This window comes from Equus quagga, chromosome 13 (assembly GCF_021613505.1).
Source record: "Equus quagga isolate Etosha38 chromosome 13, UCLA_HA_Equagga_1.0, whole genome shotgun sequence".
Taxonomy (NCBI): Eukaryota; Metazoa; Chordata; class Mammalia; order Perissodactyla; family Equidae; genus Equus; species Equus quagga.
The window spans coordinates 37,169,132-37,186,993 of record NC_060279.1 but is presented as its reverse complement, the minus strand read 5'-3'; the positions used below and the strand labels follow the sequence as shown (position 1 = coordinate 37,186,993).

At 58.4% G+C, this 17,862-nt stretch overlaps 1 protein-coding gene across 1 annotated transcript; it reads right to left on the bottom strand.

The window, feature by feature from the left end:
• Window positions 1–673: 673 nt before the first annotated feature.
• INSRR (insulin receptor related receptor) lies at window positions 674–16,151 on the bottom strand. Its single transcript, XM_046683133.1, has 22 exons — window positions 16,067–16,151; window positions 12,045–12,596; window positions 10,164–10,467; window positions 9,926–10,068; window positions 9,569–9,713; window positions 8,458–8,672; window positions 8,039–8,165; window positions 6,425–6,663; window positions 5,863–6,030; window positions 5,573–5,768; window positions 5,344–5,385; window positions 5,047–5,267; window positions 4,674–4,810; window positions 4,428–4,590; window positions 4,115–4,220; window positions 3,388–3,440; window positions 2,972–3,201; window positions 2,352–2,462; window positions 2,059–2,218; window positions 1,610–1,739; window positions 1,342–1,476; window positions 674–1,076 (listed from the first exon to the last, which is right to left on the bottom strand). Exons 1-22 carry the CDS (start codon window positions 16,149–16,151, stop codon window positions 833–835), a joined length of 3,906 nt encoding a protein of 1,301 aa, XP_046539089.1. The 3' UTR covers window positions 674–832.
• Window positions 16,152–17,862: the final 1,711 nt, after the last annotated feature.

Genomic DNA, 17,862 nt, shown 5'->3' with positions numbered 1-17,862 from the left:
CTCGGCATTTATTGTGCCTTCTCCAGTCTTCCCATGAGAGGCAGGGGGTGGGGGGCAGGAGTGAGGGCAGGGAGGAAGCAAGGCTCTTAGAGCCTTAATAATCCAAGGGTACGAGGGAGGTTGAGGGGAAGAGACTGGGAGATGGGGTGAATCACTCCAAGGGATGCCCCTGGAGAAGAGGAATGAGGAGCACCAGGCTGGGGGCCCTGGGTGTGGCAAAGGAGAGGAAGAGGTGAGGGTAGGCCTACAGGGCCAGGCCGGGGACCCGCTCACCTAGGTCCCTGGTTCTCCCCACCACCTGGTGCATGGGGCCGAGGGAAGGAGATGAAACACAGTGGTAAGAAAGGCAGTCATGGGGACACCCCATCCCCAGCACCCCAAACAGGGGCAGAGAGGTTTCCAGGCTGATTCTGGTTGCTCATCTGGTTTCAAGTGTGTTGATGGCCCCAGATGTCCACAGGAGACCCAAGCTGAGGGTGGCATTCCCTGGACTCTGCCTCCGGGGCGGGCAGGCCTGTCTTCCTAGCCTGAGTAGGGTCTCTCACTCCGAGGGCCAGGACATCTCGTCCGTGGTCTGCTCTCTACTCCTTCTGCTGTGACCTTGCTTACTTTCTCATGGAGAACTCAGACTCTTGAGAAAATCTTCCCTGCGTGAGTCTGCCCTGACCCCCTCAGTCTTTCCTGCTCCTACTTTCTGTCTCACCCTCGGCCACCCCCTACCCTGTCTGAGAGTGGGGTAGGGGTGTGAATGTCTGCACATCTCAAGGCCCCAAAGTTCAGGTCCCTTACTCTCTGCCCATGGGAGACCAATCAGCCAGGGAAGGGGGTCCCCTCAGTGCCCTGGACCCCCATTTTGGGGGCTGCAGTTTGAGGAAGCCCCTTTTGGGGTTGGCAGGGAGTCGGGCTCTACATCAGTGGGCAGCAGGGAAGCCTGGCCCCCGCGGCACTCGGGGCTGTAATAGAAGGAGAGGAGGCGGAAGGAGGGCCTCAGCTCCCCCTGTATGCTGTCCAGGATGTGGGTGAAGGTTGGGCGCAGGCGCGGGTTCTGTTGCCAGCAGCGGCTCATCAGCTCCTGCCTGGAGGGGTGGGGCAGTATCAGAGGAATCCAGGACCACCCCCCACAACACTCCCAACTGAGAGTGGGGGGAGGGGTCATGGGGCATTATGTCTGGGCGGGTCACCGGGGAGTGAATGAGGGTTGTGGTGGGGATTTAGAACTGGAGGGCTCAGAGCTGGCCATCAGTGGAAGTAAAGCATCAGAGGAGGTAGGCCAGAATCCTGGGGCGGGAGGCAGGTGTGGGCAGAGCCGGGATGAGGAAAGGGCAGGCTGGGGTGACTCACAGCTGAAGCGGGCAGCTCTCCAGCTCCTCCAGGACCCCGCCATCCATGACAAACTTGAGCACCTGCTCGTTGGATAAGCCCTGGTAGGGCTGTTCAGCCAGGGTCACGATCTCCCAGAGCACCACGCCGAAGGACCTGGAGGACACGTAGGAGGGCCTGAGCCCGGCACGCTGCACGCTGCTCAGGGCACCCTGAAGGGCTGCACTCAGACCTCCTCCCTAGACCCTGCCCCACATCCCCTGAGCCCTCTGCTCCAGCCAGGCCCCACCAGACATCCGAGTGGGTAGTGAAGATTCCATCTTTGAGGGACTCGGGGGCCATCCAGCGCACAGGCAGCAGCCCCTTCCCACCCTTGCGGTAATAGTCTGTCTCATACACGTCTCGAGTCATCCCGAAGTCTGGAAAGTAAGGGTGGATGGGTGTGAGGCAGAGAGCCACACACCAGCTCCTGCCCCAGGAATGCTTCTCCCAACCCTCTCCACCTCCATAGTCTCCAAGAATCCTGGAACGTGCAGGCTCCAAGGACCTCAGAGATCATCCCAGCCAAACCCCTCTGCCCTTGGATGACGAGACTGAGATCCAGGGCGCGGAGCTTTGCTGAAGTTCTCACAGGCTCACAGGGACAGAGCAATGGGCTAGACTCGATCTCCTGAGGCCTAGCTGGGGAGAGTCTCTCCACTCCTCAGGCTGCCCTCACCCGCCTGGCACCCTCTGTACCCCCAATCTTGACGGTGAAGTCCTGGGACACCATGCAGTTTCGGGCTGCCAGATCTCGGTGCACAAACTTGTTGGCAGCAAGGTAAGCCATGCCATCTGCAATCTCACCAGCCATCTGGATCATATCTCCCAGTGCCGGCCGTGGGAGCCCAGGGTTGTTCTAGAGCCAAGACAGGGGCTGGTGAAGACAGAGCCTAGAGGCTGGACTCCTACCCAAGGATTACCCCCCAAAACTGTGCTGAAGTCTTCTCTAACTCCCCAGTCCCTTGGTCCAGGGTCTTCCTGGTCCCCACCTCTGCCTCAGGCCGCAAAGATCGAAGATGGCTCTTGAGGTCCCCACGGGTCATTAACTCCATGATGACCAGAGTTGGCTGGCCCTGAGATACCACACCCAGGAGACGCACCTGGGACGGACAAAGAGCCTGGTTGCAGGTCTACCCAGCCCCCTTGACCCACCTGGCCAAAACCTTGACCTGCTGTGGTCACAACCTGACCCAGACACCAACCCTGAGCCTAACCCCAACCATGACCATAACCCTAATCCTGACTTAACAATGACCCTGACCCTAACCCATGACCTTGATCATATCTGACTATCATCTCAATCTTCATGATTGACCCAACTCTGACCTTGATCCCAATGATAACCCTAATAATTATCTGGGCACTCAATATTGACCCCTAGGCATGACCAATCTGAGCCCAGCCATGATTCTACCGTGGCCTTGCCAGGACCCTGTTCTGACTCTAACCACAAGCATGACATTTACCCCAATTAGGATTCTAACCACAGTCCCAACCCTGACCCTATCAGGTGATAGGTGCCTGAGGTGCCCTGGTCCCATCCCTGACCCTATCTCTCTTACCACATGACCTAATTATGACCCTGATAATGCCCCTGACCCTGTCTTACCACATGGTGACACTTGAATGCCTTCATGACAGAGGCTTCCTTGAGGAACTCAATGCGTTCCCGTGGGCTGGCCAGCTCATTCACTGTCTTCAGGGCCACGGGCGTGGACTCCTCTCCAGCCTCAAGTCCTTGTGCCAGCCCCTCATATACCATCCCGAAAGAGCCCTGGCCCAGTTCTCGGATTATGGAGATCTGCTTCCGAGGTACCTCCCACTCGTCAGGGATGTACACTGAGAGGAGGTGGGGGTCAAGAGGCAAGGCTACTGCTCTCTGTCACGCCTCCACCCACTTCTCTCTTCTTCTGAAGGGCTCGGGTCCCAAGGCTGCCTTCTCCAAGAAGGTCTCCTGGAAGTCTGCCTCTCCTCCCCTCCCGGCTCCCTTTCTCACAGCACCTGTCCACCCATCCCCAGACCTACTATCAGAGGCACTGAAATACTCCGGATTCACAGAGGTGTACAGGGTGCTGTTTCTGCAATGGGAGGAAAGAGCGTCAGGCTGCAAGGTCCTCAGGAAGGAGCAATGTCAGGGGACAAGGAAGAGGGAGTTGCAAGGAGAAGGGAAATAACTGACTACACCCCCAGCCCTGATCAGGGTGACCCCTGGGAAGCCCTAAGCACTTTCCAAACTGGTCTTGGTCTTAGTCCTGGGATCTGGGATCTGATGGGCTGGGAATAAGGAGGCCAGGAGTAGAGGGGTTCCTCCCCTCTCAGCTAGTTCTTAGAAACAAGCTAATCAAAGCCTTGCCCCCACTTCCCTCTTGCATTCAGCCCCGGGGGGATCTGACATCAGGCATCTGAGGACATATTCTGAGGTCTCCTGCCTCTCCCCTTGCTATGGTAGAACCAGCTTCATTTTTTCTCAGGCCAAGAGTGCGGTGACAGATTGTCCTAGTGTGCCCAGATTGAGGGGTTTCCCAGTATGCGAGACTTTTACTGCTAAAGTCAGGAAAGTACCAGGCAAACCAGGATGAGGTGGTCACCCTAGCTGAAAGGTATGTCCCCTCCATGCTGCCCCCAGGGGAAGAATTACTGCTTCTAAGGAAGTCCTTTCTGCTGTCTTATCTACTTCTCTCCTACTACACTGACCTTGTGATGAGGGCGCAGGGAGAGGAGGGGGTTGGGAACTGGTGGGACTTGTCATCACCTCTTCTTCCCATAGAAGAAACCAAGGGCAGCAAGAATGATGAGCAGCATGAGCCCCACAGGGGTGAGAGTGAGAAGGACGTGCAGACTCCCGGAGTCTTCCTCCTCTGGCGGTCAGAGGACAGGGTCAGCAGGCAACAGAGGGTAGGGTCAACGATAGAGGAGCCAGGGGGTAGAGGATGCTTCCCTTTCCACAGTGGGGAAATGGGGAGGGATGGGGTGGAGGGGTCTGTGGTTTCTACAGTGGGAGATGTGGCTGGGGACCCAGGTGGGGCTGTTTGGGAGTACAGGGCTGGGACAGAGGCCATGTATACCTGGGCCAAGGATGTAGAAAGCAACACTCTCTGTCCAGGACCCATTGCCAGCCAGTGAGGTTGCCCGAACTCTGGCAGAATAGTTTCCGGGGGGCAGCAGGGCCAGCTGGACCCCCCCAAACTTGGCATATCGCAGGCGGGACACGCACAGTACTGTGGCCTCCTGAGGGCAACATAGAACAGCTGGCTGGGAATAGGATGGAGGCACAATTTGGGGCAGGGTTAAGGGTCCCCCGGGGTACCTACCTCCCCTAAGCGGCGGTACTTGATTTCATACTTGAGGATGAGTCCGTTGGGGTCCGGTGGCTCCAGCCAGCGCAGGAGGACACTGCTTTTGCTGGCCACCTCCCAGACCACCTTCCCTGGGATTCCATCCGCCTCTCCTGCAGGAGAGGGCATCAAGCAGCCCAGCCACAAGTATTTCCTCTTCCCTCCATGTTCAAACCCAAGGGGGCTAAACCGGGGGGTTTGAGGAAGCTCTGGGATTATGGGGGACTGGGAGGGGAGAGCGAAGCGAGGCTCTGGAGTTAGCGGGAGGTCAAACTCGCTAGTTGGAGCACTAATTAATTAGGGTCGTTGGCGTCAGTGGCGGGGGTAGAAGGTGAGGGGCGTCACCTACTGTGGGGCATGGTGCGCGCGAAGACGAAGGTGGCTGCGCTGCAGCCCACGGTGTGCGCCGCGTGGTTACAGGCGTGGATGTCGATCCTGTATTCCGTGAAGTGGCGCAGGCCACTCAGCACCGCTCGCTCCCGGGGTACTTTGTCCTCCTGGATCTCGAAATCTGAGCTGTTCCCCCCAAGCCTGAGGGCCCCCACGGCCCGGCGGTGCCGCCCTGAGTCCCTGTGGAAGGTGCGAGTCAGAGCCAGGGCCCGGCCCCAGGACCCTGCCCCTCAGCCCCGGCCCCGCCACCGCTTACATTTGAGGGCTCTCGTTGATGGACGTCACCTTCCAAGGGGATCTGGGGAAACCAGGGAGGGCCCTGTCAAGCCCGTCCGGAACGCTCCCCCACGCGCTAAGCGGCGGCGAGCGGCCTCCAAACCCACCCACAACCCAGGCCCCGCCCACAAAGCCCCACCTCCAGCAAGACCACCACCCTCATGGCCCCGCCCATCCGACCCGTCCGGCCCGCGTGTTCCTAGCCGCACTTGGGGATGGTGATAGCGTTGTGTAGAAAGTTTTCAAACTTCTTCTGGAACGAGGCCTCTTGCGCTTCCAGCGGTGGCAGGACCTGCCCAGGAGGTGGGTGCTGGCAAGGGCAGCAGCCGGGCTCCATCTCGGCCTCGAGTTCCCCATCTTCGCGGTCGAAGCGGGGATCGTTGTTGCTGGTGGGCAGCCGCAAGCCTGGCGCGGCGGCGGGGAAGGAAGTAGTTAGACGGCCAGCGCCCGCGGCCCGGGGCGCCCCAAACCCTCTGGCTCGCGCATCCTCCCCGCGCACCACGGTGGCAGTAGTCATTGAGGTAGAGGTCGCCGTCCTCTGCCAGACGCTGCCACAGCACCAGGTAGTAGGTGATGTTCCCGTTGCGCTGGGTCGGTGGCTTCCAGCGCACCAGCAGGTGGGAGGAGGAGTTGGAAGTGGAGATGACGTCCTGGGGCACCGTGGGCGCTGAGGGTGTGAGTAGGGTACAACTGAGGTGCCACGGATCCGCCTTTCAAATACTGTCTGGTAACGGGCACCTCTCTCTGGGCTCTGACATTCCCTTCTCCTGAGAAATAGGTGACTCTCAACCTCCCCTTCTTAGAACTCAGCATTTTGTCCTTCCCTTGTCCCCCAAAGGCCCTTGAATTGTCTCAATCGTTCCCCCTGTGCTCTCCCACCCACAGCCTCCCTAGGACCTAGGCGATGCCTCCTCTTCCTTCTAGGACTCAAGCAGCTGGCCTGCTAGCCTTGGTGAACCAGGTGTTCAGTGACCCAGCTTCTCTATTTCTGGTGTGGGTTTCCCCGTTCTCACTAGGACCCAGGCATCTAGCTCCCATCCCCTTCGAAGGCTTCAGCCTACCCGCAGGCAGGGTTCGCAGGTAGACAATGGGGCTCTGGGCTCCTTGGTGGGGGCTATCCTCAGCAGTGGTCAGCGTGATGGCCCGCACAAACACTGCATACTGCGTCCAGGGCTTAAGAGGGGCGAGGGTCACCCCTGGCTCCTGGGTACGGCTTAGGGGCAGCTCCACATCCAGCAGATTCCAGCTCTGGGTCCCACAGGCATCTGGACCTACGTGCTCCGTGGCATTCTGGAATGGACTGAATACCCCATCCCTGGAGCTGAGGGGCAGCTCAGCCTTATCCCAGTTACTAGCACCCCCCTCCTCTCTGAATCACTCCAAGACTGTCATTGTCATTCTTTTTCCGGTACACACAAGGGCCTCCAGAAGCAGGTATGGGTCTGCCCTCTGGGGCAGGTAGCCTGTGGGCATGACACACTCACTGAGTGGGTCTGCTCAGAGCTGGAATCGAGCCAGGATCCCCAGTATCTGTCTCTGAGGGAACGCAGCCACAGCCACACTGCAAGGAATGATGTTAGGGGAGCTTCCTGAAGGACCTCTAAGTTTCTCTGCCTTTTGAGCCCAGAGGCAGCTGTGTATAGCTGTGCAGATTGTGAGCTGCACAAGCCAGGGGTTACCATTTACGTTGCAGTCCATGTTAGCGCTCCTCAAAGTGTGGTCCGTGGACCAGAAGATTCAGCTTTACCAGGAAGCTTGTTAGAAATGCACATTCCTGGTTCCTACCCAGGACTAATTGAATCAGAATCAGTGGGGGAGGGCCCCAGGAATCTGTATTTAACAAACTGTCCAGCTCCCCCATGCTGGACACCTTCACCTACCACTGAGGCCTAGGAGAACCTTGGCCATATGAGCAGGCCTCCCACCATTGACTTCCCTCCTTCCTCCAGGCCAGGCCCTGTGCTAGTGGGCAACTAAGACCTCTCGATTTTAATTCATAGGAAAAGCTTCTAAGCCAGGAGGCTCCCATCTTCTATCTACCACAGAGGGAGAGAACTCCTCACTCCTGCCCTCCAGCTTGCCATCCCAAATCCATCTCTCTCCTCTAAGGATTTCCATTTTTGATTCCTAGCCATACTTTTGGAGAAGTCTTGTGGTCTAACCACTCTCCCTCCTGCTATGGTCAGTACACTCTCTCCAAAGCAAAGAGCAGCCAGTCTTTGGCTGTCCCTGTTCCCTCGCTTCCTCAGGCTTTAATGAAATGCTGGCAAAGCTGTGCATAAAACTGGCCAAATTAGTGGGTACTTCCCAGACCGCTGCTGGGGCAGGAGCATGTGGTCAGTACAGAGCATTAGCATAGTGAATTGAAGTTTAATTATCCCAGCCATCCCAGCGGGGCGCCTCTCCTGGGCTCTCTGAAGCCCTGATTGCCCTCTCCGTTTCACTGGGTGAAGTGAAATGTAGAGGGATGAAGAAGGTGAGAGGAAAGCCAGATATAGACCCTACAAGGGAGTGCGACTTAGGGGTCCTGGCTTCTTGGCTCTCCACAGCCCCGCGACGCTCTGCCCTTACCTGCCTGCTGTCGTGAATTAAGTGGCGGGGTCTGATTCGGACCCTGCTGCCATTCTGGCCCCGCCCCCGCCCCGCCCCGCTCTGGCCCCGCCCCCGGTACTCACGACTCCTTGTAGTACACTATGAAGCTGAGTAGGTCGCGAGCCTCCAGCGGCTCATAGCGCTCCCAGCGCAGCAAGATGCGGTCGGCCTTCGTCACGTTGGACACGAAGCGCAGGGTACGAGTCTGGCCTGGGCGGGGCGAGGGGAGAACCCTGCTCTCAACTGCGCCGTCACCCCCTTGAGCCGCCTACTTCCAAGCCCCTACCCTGATCCCGCAGCATCCCACCCCAACACCGCCTCTGAAGAGAACTGATCACGTTGTCCCCATCAAGCGCCCCCTCCCACCCGGGGGCGTGTCCGGTGTGTTTCAGTGTGTGTGAACGTCTGCGTGTGTGCGCGCGTCTGGGTGTTTCCTGCCGTCGAGTCTCTCGTTCGCGCGCGAGTGCGCTCGCTGCTCTGCGGTTGGGGTGTCGGGCCTCACAGGCGGCGCGGTCTCCGTTGGTGCGGGGGTTGATCTCGGCCTTGTTTTGCCGTCCTCGCGTGCCGGTCACCTCCTCCAAGCGGTAGATGTGCTCCAAGCAGAGGCGTGGGTTGAAGGCGAAGTAGATCTTGCCCACGGGAATGGTGAGCCCAGCAGCCACCCAGGAGCCCAGCTGCTGCAGGTTCTGGTTGTCCAGCACATACAGAGTGTAGTTCCTGGGGGAGGCCAGGGACCTTGCTCTGCACGGGAGGTCGGGGCAGGGGGTCGGGAGGGGTGCCTCATAGGCTTCTCCTGGAGGGGCTGTGCTGGGAGCACAGGGGAGGAGGGGCGCTTGGCAGCCCACTCACGCCCAGCATACATGGGCCATTCATACACACCCACTCTGTGTCACTGACCAAGAGTGTAATGTCTGGCGAGTCACCCACATTCTGCATCTTTTCCTCATCAGTGAAATGGGGTCAGCAGTTTCTCTGCCTCCCTCCTTCCCTCATCTCACATTAACTAGGCACCTGCTATGTGCCAGGCTCAGTCCTGCCTTTAGGAACATGGGGAGGAGTGGGACTCAGTCTGGGGCTATGCCTCTTCTGTTGAAGAGGCTGGAGTGTGGGCACTCCTGGGGGTACATGGCAATGTGCCAGGAGACATGAGAAACCACTTGGCTGGATGGTAATTTAAAACATTATTTTGAAAAATCCTGGCTACATTATGGGTAGGCCTTGGCTGGTAGGCAGTAGGAATGGGTTTCAAACCCACACAGTCTTGCTCTGCAGCTGAGAGGATCACGTGATAGTTATAGCCAACCCATAGAGTTATATGTTACTATAATTTATATAGTATGTAATGCATTCCAAGCACTGTTTTAAGGGCTTTATACATAACAACTTAAGTAATACTCACAACAGCCCTAAGAAATAAGTAGTGTGTACTTATTACCCCATTTTACAGATGAGAAAAGTGAGGACCAGAGAAGTTAAGTAACCTACCTAGAGTCACACAGCTAGTAAGTAGCAGAGCTGGTTTCAGAACCCATGCTCTTCACCACTGTTTTGGGAGTGTTGGGGAGGAGATGTGATAGAGGGAACTGGTCAGAGGCCTGTTTCTGACCCCTTACCCATCCACCATGGCATCCCCCCGGATTAGTTTCAGGTTCTTGAAAAAGCCCAGGGACACGAGGGCAAAGGAGTGCTTGATTTTGAGGAAGCCGGTGATGGTCTCCACCAGGCCCAGGCTGCGCTGCAGCTCCTGTTCCAGGTTGTCTAGGGGATGGGAAGACAGGGCTGGAGCAGGGGCAGGGAAAGTGATGGGTCCACAGGGTGAGGGGGCTGCATGGGGGCCCAGGGAAGGGGGGCCCTCAAGGCTGGGATGGTGGGCCATGGAAAGTGGTGCTTTAGCTTGGTCATTGTAAGGGGCGTGGCTGGGAGGAAGGGTGTGGCCAGGGGAGAGGCACGCCCCTGAGGAAGGTACTAACAGCCCTGGCGAAGATTGAGGATGAGGCTCCCCTCCACGTGGGTGCAGCCCACCAGATCCTGTGCCGCCTGGACAGAGTCGATGGTCTTGGTGCCCACCTTGCACTCTTTGGGGCACAGCCCCTCGCACTTGTGGCAGAATATGCTAGCAGGGGCAAGCGGAGGGTGTGGTGTGAGCCCTGGACCAGTGTGGGTCTCCTCACTGCTCCAAGGGTGCCCCCCCACCCACCCAACACTCACCTGCTGCCATTACTGGTGAAGCCTGGGGGGCACTGGGCCAGGCAGCTGCCCTGGTGGATACCAAAGGTGGAGGCACGGCCGGGCACAGAGCGCAGGCTGGCACAGCGCTGGGCCGTGACGCAGCGCCAGGATTCATGCTGGTAGGTGCCTGGAGGGCAGGTCCGGTGGCAGGCGCCCTGGAAGTAGAGATGGCGGCAGGCGACGCAGGCACGAGGGTCTTCCGGCCGGCTGCAGCCCCCCAGGCATTCGATGTGGCAGCACTCACCCCGAGCTGTGCAGGCCAGTCCACGGGGACAGGGGCACACTGTGGACAGAGTGCTGCATTAGACCTGACCCACGACTTCTTGGTCCTGGCCCCACCCCCTCCTCCTGGGATAAGGCTCTTAGCCTGCTCCCAAACCCCTCCCGTTCTGATGACACTGGTTGCCTACTCTGTTTTCCTTAGACAGGGGCTCTTGAGGACAAGGACCATGGCCCTTTTCTGTGGCTCCCCACTTCCCACAGTGCCTGGTCAGGGGTGTCAGAACTCAGGACAGAGCAGTGACCTTGTCCATCAGGGCTGCTGCTCCCCAGCCTGCTGTCCTGTCTAGGCCTGGTGCCCAGATCATCACTGGGCATGGTGCCAGGGCGAGCCAGCCAGCTTCTCCTGAGCAGCTAGCCCTGGGGCAAGGTGGGCCTGGGAGTGTGTGGAAACAGGCGCCACCACTGGTCATTTCACCCAGGCCCCTGCCCATACCTCCTCCCCTTTAGTGCCCTGCCCTGGGCAGGAGGCGGCCCCAAGCAGCAGTGGGTGGGTTTGGGGCTGGGGGCCTAGTGGCCTGGGAGCTCTGCACAGTGGCAGCTGGATGTCTGTGGGAGCGATGCGGGTGGTGGGGGTCAGCCGGGGCATGTTGACACTATACACGAGAGGGGACTGGTGGCAGCTGTGTTTACAGCCAACAGGGAGGCATCGGGACGTGGGGCCCAGTGGATACAGCAGGGGTCTGGTTACTCTTCTGCCCTGAGGCGGAGGCATTTGGGTGAGGGGGGCTGACTTCCAGGAGCTGTGTGGAAAGAGCCCCATGTTGGGAGACCCCAGATCTGCTCCCAGCCTCTGAATGGTCTTCCTTCCCTCCCCCATAACTTTCACTTCCTCCACCAACCACCCCTCCTTATTCCACTCCTCCCACTCCTCTTCTCCACTCCAGTCCTCGGGTTCCTCTCCATGCATCTTACTTCTTAAAGAAGATCCCGCCTCACATTTTCGTCCTCACCTATCCTGTCGTTCGTCTGTCACTTCCTCCTTTCTCTTCCCACCCGCTCCCAACCTCCCCGTTACCATATCACCCGCCGAGCCTGGACCACCTGCGCTGTGGCCACTTTCATCAGGAACACAGAACAGCTACCATGGCCCAGGCACCACTCGAATGCTTTACAGAGTAGCTCATTCCTCATAACAAGCCTATGATCATTTTACAGGTGAGGAAACCGAGGCACAGGTAGGCTAACTGAACACAGCCAGTGAGTAGTGGAGCTGAGATTTGAACCCCGGCCGTCTGGCTTTGCACTTAACCACTGCCCTATACTGCTTCTTGTGCTGCCGCCTCGTATCCACTCACACCTACCCTTTCCCCCACGCCCACTTGGTGCCTGTCCTTTACTTCCGCCATGACCACCTGACGCTGTCTTTTGCCTACCCCTTGACTGCTTCACGCCACACCAGTTATTTAACTTTTCCGAGCCTCAGTTTCCTCATCTGTGAAACAGGAATAGCAATAGTACCTGCCTCATAGGGTAAGTGAGGATTAAAGTAAACACTGGCGGCAAAGTACTGACCCACACCATCCTGTGGCTACCCTGTCCTCTCTGTGCCCCCCAGTCGTGCTCTGTGCCAGTGCCCACCTCTCTGGCAGTGGCTGGAGGTCCAGCACCTGTAGTCGGTGTGCCCGCTGAAGGTGGTCCTGGCACAGGGTTCGCCAGAGGCACCCAGCACGCCGGGGCATACGTCGGCACACTCCTCACCCAGCTTGTTGCCCACGATGTGGTTGGCGCCAGGTGAAGGCTGCAGCAGGCCCCAGTCAATGGTGGAGAGGTGGCAGAGCTCCTGGTTCTTCTCCACACGCACAGCCCCACGCAGCACGGCCCCCAGCGCCGGCAGCCCCACGTCACGCAGGTGAGGCATCTCGAAGATGACCAGCGCGTAGCCCAGGAAGAGTCGGGCACCGCGGATGACTGCTAGGTTGGGGAAGAGGTCACGCAGGCTCTCCAGGCCATAGACACGGAAGAGGAGCAGGTAGTCGGTGATCTGGGTGAGGCGCGGGAAGCTGAGGCCATGGAAGTCCTCGCCTGTGGCTGTGAACAGGAGCAGGATCTGCAGGTGGCCCTCTACCACACTGCAGTTCTCCAGCCGCCGCAGCTCTGCCACCTCTGAGCGGATGTCCAGGCTGGGGCACACTGTGGGCACACACGGCAGGCAGCTGTCAGGGCAGCCTGGTCCAAGCACTCCATCCCACCCTGGCAGCTTTGGAGGAAGAGGACCACATTGGGAGTGGGACATTGAGGGGGAACCGGGCTCTGCTGTGGGTGTGGGGTGACCTCCTCCCTGGGCCTCCGAAGCCATACCTGCAGCTTGCAGGATCTCTCCCAGATGAGCCAACACGGACAAAAGTGAGCTCTGGACCTTCCCTCCCAAACCCACTTCTCCTGCTCGTTGACTGCAAATTCCTTCTTGCAGTCGGACTCCAGATCTAAAGGCATCCTCGCCTCCTTTCCTTCTCTCACCCCCCACACCCCATGGGCTCTGTCTTTAAAATAGATCCAGAACCCAGCCACTTGGCACCACCGTCACTGCTTCATCATCATCTTCCCCTGGCTTTACAGTAGCAACCCCCCTACTTCCGCCCTTGTCCCCTCTGTGGTCTGTTCTCCACTCTAGCCAGAGTGATCTCGAAACACAAGCTGGATCATGTTCCTCCACTGCCCATTCCCCCGCAATGGCCTCCATCTCCCTGATATAAATCCAAAGTCCTCAACACTGCCTACAAGCCCTCTGCAGCCTCTCGGACTCCAGCCCCTTTCTCTCTCTCCTTCAGCCACACTGACCTCTTTGCTGTTCCTCAAACAAGTCAGCCAAGCTTTGCTTGGTGTCTTTGCACCTTCTGTTCCCTCTGGCTAGAACACTCTTCCCTCTAAATGGCTCCCTCCCCTCCTTGAAGTCTTTGCTCAAATGTCACCTCCTCAATGTGGCCTTCCCTGACCATCCTAGTTAAAATGACACCCCCTCCGACTTCCTCCTTTATTTTTCTCCATAATTCTTTTTTGTTAAAGATTGGCCCTAAGCTAACATCTGTTGCCAATCTTCTTTTTGTTTTTTTTTCTTCTTCTCCCGAGGCCCCCCAGTACATAGTTGTATATTTAGCTGTAGGTCCTTCTGGTTGTGGCATGTGAGATGCCGCCCCAGCGTGGCTTGATGAGCGGTGCTATGTCCGCGCCCAGGATCCAAACTGGTAAAACCCTGGGCCGCCAAAGCGAAGTGCGGGAACTTAATTAACCACTTGACCACTGGCCCCTCTCCATAATTCTTAACACTGGATAATATATAATTTACACATTTAGTTTGTTTACTGTAAGCTCCAGAAGGGCAGGGTTCTTTGTATAATTCATCGCGGTATCCTTGGTGCCTGGTACAATGCCTGGCACAAAATTGGCGCTCAATAAATATTTGATGAATGAATGAATGAATGAATTCTGTAACTGGGAGGCAGTAGTCTGAGCTTCATGCCCTCCACTTCTCTCCCAGGCCCAAGGGAGCTAGGTGCCTGGTCCCTGCATTTGTTTTACTCTCACAGGGACATTCTGTGGCTCCTCAATGCCAAAAGTTCAAGCTTAGGCTCCTCAGCCTGACGTTCTGGGAGTTGATAAACTGGTCCTCACTAATATCTCCAGCTCTAGAAGAGTTCCTCGGCCTCGTAACAACCTCAGCTCTTGTCCTGCAATCTGCAGGGCCAGCTCCCCCTTCCCCGACCCTCTGATGTTGAGTTAATCACTTCCCCTTCAGGCTCGGCAGCACTTAGTCCAGCACCCACACCAGAACACCTGGGGCATCTCCCCAACATTGCCATCTATATCTCTGTCATCCCCTCCAAGGAGGGATCTCCTGAGGGTGAGGCCCTTGTTAGTCAGCTCTGCATCCCCCCACACTTAGGGACTGTGGGTTCAGTCGATGGACGTCTAGATCCCAAGTCCACTCCTCCCTTGGGGACCTGAGTGTGTCTGGTTTCTTCAGACCCCTGGCCCCAGCCTCACTTCCCTTTCTCTCCCCAGGGCACCTAGGACCATTCCCCTAAGTGGGCTGGATACCTGGTCCCTGCACTCACTTGCTCCCAAGGATACCTTCTATGGCTCCCACTGTGGGACAGTCAAGTCTGAATTCTTCAGCTTGCCATTCAAGTCCTGCCAACCTCTCCAGCCTCTACCCTCTCCCTTCCCACCTAGCCCTCCAGCAACATGGCACACATTACACATCCCTAGGCCCATCCTCTGATGGTTAAGAGGCGGGTGGGCAGGCAAGGCTGGCTCCCTGGGCTTACTCCACACTTTCCCTCTGTTGTCATTCATGGTCCTGGGCTTGGCTCTGCCCAGCAACTGTGTGTGTGTGTCTGAGCACATGCACACACACACACACACACAAAAGAGAGGGAGGAAGAATGAGAAAACACTTCTAGCCCCTCTAGGCACAGGCCAATCAGGCTCTGCGAGGCAGATGGGGGTTCTCTCAGGCGCCCACATGCCACTTCCCATCATGCCCCTGCCTCGCTAGGGCTCCCCTGATGGGAGTCATTTGGAAAAATAAATCTACGACCTTCACAGATTAACCCCTGCCTCCCCTCAGGACACAGCCCTGTGCAGAGCTGCACTGGGAACGGGACATCTGGGTCCCTGACCAAACACCAGCCTCCCTCCCCCTCAGGGACATGCTCCTGTGCTGACGACGGTGCTCAGGGCTGGCATCTGCTGTGCCCTGTCCTGTCACAGCCCTGGAGGAGGGGAGGGTGTGTGAGGGAGGGCTGGGCCTTGCAGGCAGTGCCTCTGTGACGAGCACCCTTCAGGGCACCCCCTACCCCAACCCATCACATCACTCCTCTGTCTCTGTAGGAGGTGGAGACTGCCCTGCCCCTGCAAGCTCCCAGTCTGGGGGCATCACAGGACCCCTCCGGCAGGCACAAAGCACTGGATTCCTGAGCTCTGTGTGGAAGCGAATGGTGGCATTGCAGAGGGGACATCTGTTCATCCTGCCCCTTTTGAATCTTCCACCCTCAGCTTTTTTTCTTCTCCCCGCCAAGCCCCCAGCACCCCCATGAGGGCCACTTAATCTACATGATCCTCCCCAGAAACCCCACACATGGGAAGTGTCTAACATAGGGCACTAATGAAAAGCAGCCCCCCACCCCAGTGGATGGGCCCTAAGGGTGGGGGCACAGGACAGGGGCCTGGAGGCAGGAGCTTAGGACCCAGTCTAGCCTGACCTCTCAGTTCTCTGAACCTGTTTCCTGTCTGCACCATGGGTTCAGTTACCCAATGGTGCCAAGTTCTCAGCCACCTGTCTGGCTCCTGACCCCTTGCCATTCAGTGGCTCTAGAAATGACCTGTAAGACTCCCCCGCTCATATTGGTTCTCATTCAGGCTTCACTGGGATTACAGTCTCACAAGCAGGAATGGAGGACAGGTATTCATCCCTCTGTTTCAAGGTCCTTTTCAACTCCCAGGGAACTGAGAGTAAAACACCCTTATGTGGGGCACTCACTGCTGTCCCTGGTGGGAAGTCCTTGTGAGAGCTAACCCCAGTCTTCACACTGCAGCAGGGAAATAGGTGTGTTCTGGCTGGAAGGGAGACGGGGCTCCAGGAGACAATGCTGGGCACTCACCCTCCAGTGCATCCAGGCCAAATCCCAAGGAGAGGAGGATCACAAGGAGGCATGCCACCCACGGCCACACACTGGGCACTGCCATTGTCCTGGCCCTGCCTTGTGCCCAGTCCTGGCTCTCCTCCAGATGTCTCAGGGCAGGAGAAGGGTCTGACATGCCCTATGGGACATGGAGACCAGGCTTCAGAGGGGAGGGGAAGGGGCTGGGCAGAGCCACGAGGAATCCCACACAGAGATGGCAGGAGACAGAAAAAAGGAGTGACAGCCACAGAGACACAAAGCAGTGACAGGCAGCTGGAGACAGAGAACCCAGAGAAGAGAAATGGGGACAGAGGTACAGACAGCGACAGGGAGAGACTCAGAGGGGCCTCCAGAGGGAGAAAGTCACACAGGGTGCAGAGCAAAAGGCAGGCCAAGAAGCGGCCAACCCCGAGGGCAGGGCGAGCGGAAGCCGGGAGCGTGCCGAGGAGAGCAGCTGGGGTCCCGGGGAACGGGACTCGCAGGAGAGGGTCTCCCCGGATCCCTCGGGGCGCGCTCGGCTCCCGGGCGCCCGCTCGCTGCGTTCTCTCCTGGGGCCGCACGCAGGGGCCGCGCCCAGCTCCCGCCCTCCCCGCCCCCAGACCGAACGGATTGGTCTGCTGGGACCTCTCGGTTCTCCCCGCCCCTCCCGCCAAGCCAAAATATTTAGCCTGACAACTGAGGGGGATAGGTCTGTTGGGGAAATAAGGCCAAAATACAGGGGGATGGTAGGCCAAGAACCGAGCTGCCCCCAACCCCGCGGTGGCTGCAGTGGGTCCTCCCCCTCTCGCCCCGGACTTCTCCCAAATGGGGCTGCTCGGTCTGAGAGGCAGCGAACCGGGGCCCCCGGGAAGGAGTGGTTCTAGGTTCTGACACCCAGTGCCTTGACACCTGCGGGGTAACTTCTGGCAGCCGCCACCCGGCGGGAAGCGAGCTAGTTGAAACCTGGTAGGAACACGAACTGTGTCTCCTGCATATTCAAGCCCTTCCCCTCTCGCCTCTCGGAGCCCCTCTCAGCCTCTGAGGAGGCCGCCACATTGGGGACAAGAAGCTCTGTCCTAGCGCTAGTCCTTTGGTTCTGACCAAGATCCCCGTAGAGAGGGCAATCACCCTTTGGGCCCCGCCTCTGTCCGGTCACCTTCCTGAATTCAGGCTGCTCCATCGGTCTGTTTGTCCCTCTCTGTCTCGGGGAATTACGGGCCGGTCTGTACTGGGGCCCCGGCGGAGAGGAGAAGCGCGCGCCTCAGAGGGCTTCATTCGCTTGATCCCTGGGGTCCTTGTCTGCCTTCTCCCCAAGAGTCCCTCCTCCAGGACCCCTCTTCCTCCCCCCTCCCCGGCTTGAGGCGGTCCGGCTCTTGCAGCCACAACGGCCTGCGGGGTGGGAGTGGCTGGGACCTGCCCGCGGGCCGGTGCTGGGGATCCTGGGGCTTTCCGGGCGGGCTGGCGGCCTCCTAGGACAAACGGGTCCCCAGCTCCACCCGCGGGCGGCCCCCGCGTCCGAGGAGCTAAGAGAAGATCTATTAATTTCTCCGTGCAGAAATCGATGCTCTTGTCAGGGCGGCGATCGATGCCAGCCCAGCCCGGCTTGGTCCTACCCGGCCTGGGGGCCAGCGCTGGATGGCCGGGGTCAGGGGCTGACTCGGGGTGGCGAGGCGCAGAGCAGTGGGGTCTGCAGACCGCGCCCCCACCCACCCAACCCGGGCGTAGCTCACACCTTTGCTCGCGAGCTTCTAGCGCCACCCTGTGGCCTCTCCTGGAAATCTGCGTCTCGGCTCCCT

Excerpts from the sequence above, each read along its gene's own strand:
- INSRR (XM_046683133.1), bottom strand. The coding sequence starts at position 16,151 with ATGGCAGTGCCCAGTGTGTGGCCGTGGGTGGCATGCCTCCTTGTGATC. Across the intron at positions 4,221-4,427 it reads TTTCTACATCCTTGGCCCAG|AGGAGGAAGACTCCGGGAGT; the intron begins GTATACATGGCC and ends TCTGACCGCCAG. Across the intron at positions 2,219-2,351 it reads CTTTGCGGCCTGAGGCAGAG|AACAACCCTGGGCTCCCACG; the intron begins GTGGGGACCAGG and ends TCTTGGCTCTAG.